Source organism: Calidris pugnax, unplaced genomic scaffold (genome assembly GCF_001431845.1).
Source record: "Calidris pugnax isolate Ruff unplaced genomic scaffold, ASM143184v1 scaffold6, whole genome shotgun sequence".
Taxonomy (NCBI): domain Eukaryota; kingdom Metazoa; phylum Chordata; class Aves; order Charadriiformes; family Scolopacidae; genus Calidris; species Calidris pugnax.
This window is the reverse complement of record NW_015090761.1, coordinates 395461-400802: the sequence shown is the minus strand read 5'-3', so window position 1 is coordinate 400802 and position 5342 is coordinate 395461. Positions and strand designations below refer to the sequence as shown.

The 5342-nt window shown below is 59.3% G+C and overlaps 1 protein-coding gene across 1 annotated transcript in view; it reads right to left on the bottom strand.

The window, feature by feature from the left end:
- The window catches only part of PEBP4 (phosphatidylethanolamine binding protein 4), a 186945-nt gene that overhangs the window by 15306 nt on the left and 166297 nt on the right, over positions 1-5342 (bottom strand). Inside the window, exon 8 of the mRNA XM_014948847.1 lies at positions 4773-4889. Within this exon, the coding sequence (XP_014804333.1) occupies positions 4773-4889 (117 nt within the window). The remainder of the gene's footprint in view (positions 1-4772; positions 4890-5342) is intronic.

The window sequence follows — 5342 nt, the reverse complement described above, 5'->3', positions numbered from 1 at the left end:
ACCCCCCAAAACCACCCATCCTCGCTTCTCCCCGTCCCCACAGTGCTGGGGAAGGAGGTGGAGGGGGGGGACACACACGATGACACGTGTCCAGCTATAATTTATCAGCCTCATCAACGGGGCCGTTGGCCCTGATAGGAGCCCTGATGCTTTTCTGCCAAGATTAATGATGACCCGGAGGAGGTGGGCGGGAGGCCACCGGCTGCTTTGGTCACCATTAAGTGACACCCGGGGACTTTGGCCGGCACCGAGGGCTCCCTCCAGCCCTGGGCCACCACCTCCCGTCCCAGCCACAGCCTTTCCCTTCCCCCCGGGGGCCCTGGTCCGACCCGATTTTCCAGCTGGGGGGATCGGGGGCGCAGGAGATCCTGGGCTGGCGAGTCAACTCCGTGGCGAAGCTCGGAGAGGGATGGAGACATGGGGAAAGGCTCGTCCCCGCTCCCTGCTTCCCAAAGGACTCACCACTTCCAAAAGGCAACATTTCTGGGAGCCAAAAAAGTCCCTTTCCGGGTATAAAATGCCTTTCCTAGGGCAGGAGGAGCTTTGGGGATGCTGAGGAGCATCTCCCCAACTTCACCGGAGCTGGTGGGTGACTGGAGCACAGCAGAAGGAGATACAGCAGTGCCCGGCAGGTGCAATTAAGCCTTAAGATCTTGTGCTAATTAAAGTTCCCCCCACAAAGGAAAGGAAAAAGGTGGGAAACAAAAGGTCTCCACCCTCCTGAAGGTTGCAGGTGGGCCACGAGGTCCTCAGTGGCCACCGTGCCACCCGAATTTCCCCGACCCAGGGATGGAGAGCGCCTGGGGATGCGATGGGCGGCTTTGACATTTCCCAGACCACAAACTCTTATCTTCCATCTCACTCAACGACAAACAGGGCTGGTAAAGTCTCCTGGGGCGAGCAGGGAGGAAGGGCTTTGCACCCTCTGATGTGGCCCGTAAAGCCTTGGGGACACCCCAAAGGTCCCCATCTTCAGTCCCACGCGGGGACAGAGCTGCTGCCCGGTCACAATTTAGCTGCAAAACTGCAAAAAAGTGGAGTGAATCAGACTCCAGAGGAGAAACTGAGGCTCCAGGAGAGATTTTGGGGCGAGGTCTCCAGGCGAGAGTCAGCTGATGAGAAACACTCGAGGAGAAGGATCAGGAGGGGTTGTCTTTTTCCTGATGAAACAAGTCTTTTTGCTCAAGAGCCACCCTGGAGAAACACCTCTGCCGTAAACACCTGATTTCACCATTTCCACCAGCACCGGGCTCGCTGTGGGGGGACACACAACAGAAGCAGGGTCCTGCATCCCCCCCTCTTTCTCCACCACTGTCCCCCGGGCACCTTTGGGGGTGACACTGCACGACCCTCTGCCCATCAGTGCCATCCCATGGGGGACATCCCCGTGGCAGGGTGGGCACTGGAGCCACCACCACGGAGCCATCCTCGCTCCCTTTGAGCTTCAAAGCCAAGTTGGGGTTGGTGGGGGGGAGATTTATTTTCCATACTCGCCGTTGCCCCTCGTTTTTTGATTTCCCAGGGATTTGGACCAGGAATGGCTCTTTCTGGGGGAGCTGGGACGGGCAGGACCTGTTTTAGTGCCCTCTTCTGGAGGCTCCAACCCCTCAGCTCCACCACTGAGCTCCTGCCATCCCTCCTGGCACACACCACCTTCCCCAGTTTGGCCCAGAACCATTTCCCAGTTGGGCCACCAAAGCGCAAGCCCACGTCCGTGGAGGGTGAAGGAGGGAGATGCTCTGCTCCATCTTTCCCCCCCCAAAATGGGCTCCTCTACTGGAGGAGAAGGTGCCAGAGGGATGGATGCTGGGGATGGGTGGCACAAGGATGTGGTGCTGGATGCTGGATGCATCCGGATGCTGGGAGGGATGCTCCAGACAGGACATCTCTCCCTCTCCGGGGCTACTACATGGTGACGATGGGTGCCACCATCTTTGGTGAGGTGGAGACATCGTTGCCACCAGATGTAGGACAAAAGAAAAGCAAGAAGAAAGGGCTGGTTTAAGGCCAAGCAAGATGGAAAACCCTGAGTGAGGCTGCAAGCTGTGCCTGCAGCATCTCCAGGAGAACCCACATCTCCTGTAGCCCAGGAGAGGACCACGCCAGAGCCGTGGAGGAGCTGGGGGAAGTTCTCCGTGGTCCAGAGTCAGGCCCTCCCTGTTTCCACGAGTGTTTGCTCCTCTCCCTCGTGTGCTGCCTTTGCACCACGGGGCCAGACCCCATCGCTCAGCCACGCAGGGCTGGATGCACTGGCAGTTCCATCCATGTTCATCCCAAAATCTCATCCTTTGGCTGCTTTTAGGGCTCATGCCCCGCTCACCAGCTGCTCTGGGAACGGAAGAGATGGGCTGGAGAAGCCCAGGCTGGGATGTAGCAGTCAAATGGTTAAAAATGACCTTCAACCAACTACTTAAATACCAGCCTCCTCCGAAGCAGCGTCTGACAAAGGGCGATGGATGCTCAGGAGTCAGATGTTGGGGAAAAAAAATATCCTCTGCTTTTTTTTTCACTGGTCTTTTCCAGGGAGCCCGGGAAGAGCCGAGAAACTTGAGGATGGGATGGAGAGGGCACAGGATGGGGAGCCCCCGGCCCCCCTGCACCTGGGGGGACAAGGGGACATGGAGGGGATCTTCTGCAGGACACGTGGGTTTGGTGGCTGGACCCCTTTGGGTGCGAAATTTAGGGGTTGGAGCCGTGCATCCTGCTAATAAGGGGATTTTTGTGGAAAAAGGTGTCCCAGCCTCCCCTCCTAGCCCTGAGATGCTGTGATGGGGATACTGGTGTGTGTGGCCCCGGGTGATGGCTGTGGAGCCCCTTCCTCCGACCCTGCTGGAGATGAGGGGCCGGGAAAGAGCCCCTCTTTGCTGGCAGGGGGGTGGCTTCAACGCACGTCATTAAGGAACGGAGTTAATGAGCTGGAAAGCAAACCGAAGGGCAGAAATAACCCGCAGAGAAACTCGCAGCAGCCGCCCGCTCCGGCCAGGGCTGAGCATCACGGCCCCACACTGGGGGTCTCGGCCAGAATGAAGGGGGGGTGTGGGGACCCCAGAAACCCCCCTAACTGCCTCTCACCTCCCCCCCCAAGGAGGTGCAGCCGTGCAGGGGTGAGTCAGGCCGGCGCAGACACGAGAGGCACCGACCTGACCTGCCCATCGGGCTGTGCTCATGTGGTCCCCGGGCTGGGAAAGTTTTGAAATTTCCCTTCTCTGAGGCCACGTGAGCTGTAGCACCTCATGCTCCTTCCCGGGGGCTCCCTCCCTGGGGAAAAAACCCACCCCTGGCATTTTTTTCCCCGTGTCGGGGGTCCCACGGGTGACCCCCATCCCTCAGGGAGCATCCCATCGGGGATGGAGCAGTGGGAACGGTCCCAATTGCATCCTGGGGGGGGAGGAAGGGGGGGGAGAAGCTTTTTGGGAGGCGGAGGGGAGCTGGGAGTTGGCGGGCGTTGTGTCAGCCCGGGTTTGAGCAATCCCTTGCTAAACCATCGCCCCACGGCTGATCCGTATCTGCACGCTCCGAGGTGACAGTGATGCAATTCCCACAGCTTTTTTTTTTTTTGGGATGGGGTTGGGGGGAGGAGGAGGAGGAGGGAAACAGGGACGTGCCAGCGAGGACTCAGCCCAATTTCACCGCTGAGATCTCAAACCTTTCTTTTTTTTTTTTTTTTTTTTTTTTGGATGGGGTTGGGGGGAGGAGGAGGAGGAGGGAAACAGGGACGTGCCAGCGAGGACTCAGCCCAATTTCACCGCTGAGATCTCTCCCTGCTTCCCATCCCGCTACCCAGGCCGTTACCAACTGTTTTGCCAAGGATTTCTGCTGCTTTCCAGTCCCTCAAGGGGCTCCAGGAGAGATGGGGGGGGACTCTTGATGAGGGAGGGGAGCCCTAGGAGGAGGAGGAAGGGTTTGACCCTGAAAGAGGGGAGATGGAGCTGAGATGTGGGGAAGAACTTCTTTGGTGGGAGGGTGGTGAGAGCCTGGCCCAGGTTGCCCCGAGAAGCTGTGGCTGCCCCATCCCTGGAGGGGTTCAAGGGCAGGTTGGAGGGGGCTTGGAGCAACCTGGGCTGGTGGGAGGTGTCCCTGCCCATGGAAAGGGTTTGGAACAAGGTGGTCTTTAAGGTCCCTTCCAACCTGAACCATTCTGTGATTCTATGATTTAACACCCCACTGTGTCCCGTGTGAGGATTTGAAGTCACTTTGCACCAAAGGAGCATCCCCCAACCTGTGGCATTACCCCTACCCCTGGGAAAGCCCCTGGGGACATCATAGAGTTGTGAGCTGGTTGTTGGTACAGGAGGAGCTGGTAGCGGTGGTACCCGCTGCGGGGCGGGGGGGTCGGCCGGACGTAATCTGGGGGATGCAAAAGATAACGGCTGAGCATCCCCTATCTCCAACACCCCCCCAAAATCCAGGCTGGGATCTGCTTTCCCACCCAGCAACCCCCTCCTTGTGTGGGGCTGGAGGGAGAAAGTGCTCAGCCCCTTGGGTGTTTCAGCTGCCCTGTGCCCCCCTAAATCCCCCCTCTCCCGAGACCGACCCCCGCTTCTCTACACCCCCCTTCAGGTAGTTATAGAGAGTGAGAAGGTCTCCCCTCGGCCTCCTCTTCTTCAGACCCAACAACCCCATCTCCCTCAGCCTCTCCTTATAAGACTTGTGCTCCAGACCCCTCACCAGCTTCGTTGCCCTTCTCTGGACCCCCTCCACGCCATGCCCCATGCCATCCCCGACGTGGTATGGGGTGTGGGGTGGACATGGAGGGCATGGCTGCTCCTTACCCAGGGAGACCCACTCCTCGGGTCTCAGGGTGATGGTTGTGTGAGCTGGTTGTTGGTACAGGAGGAGCTGGTAGCGGTGGTACCCGCTGCGGGGCGGGGGCGTGGGCCGGACGTAATCTGGGGGATGCAAAAGATAACGGCTGAGCATCCCCTATCTCCAACCCCCCCCAAAATCCAGGCTGGGATCTGCTTTCCCCCCCAGCAACCCCCTCCTTGTGTGGGGCTGGAGGGAGAAAGTGCTCAGCCCCTTGGGTGTTTCAGCTGCCCTGTGCCCCCCTAAATCCCCCCTCCGGCACCCGAAAGGTGCACACTGGCAGACCTTCCTCTTCCTCCTCCTCCTCCTCATCCTCATCCTCTTTCAACTTCAGAGCCCCGGGGTGCTCCTTGCCTCCCAATTGAGCACCCCAACCTCTCCTCCATCACCCTGTACCCCCTCCCTGTCCCCCCACCCCATGCTGGGTGCAGCCTCCCCTGGGTAGGACCATGTGGGGGGACAAGCCTGAGACCCCCATCACCCATTCCAGCACCTCTTACCCTCCCAGCTGCCCCATGGGGGTCCGGGGTGCCCGG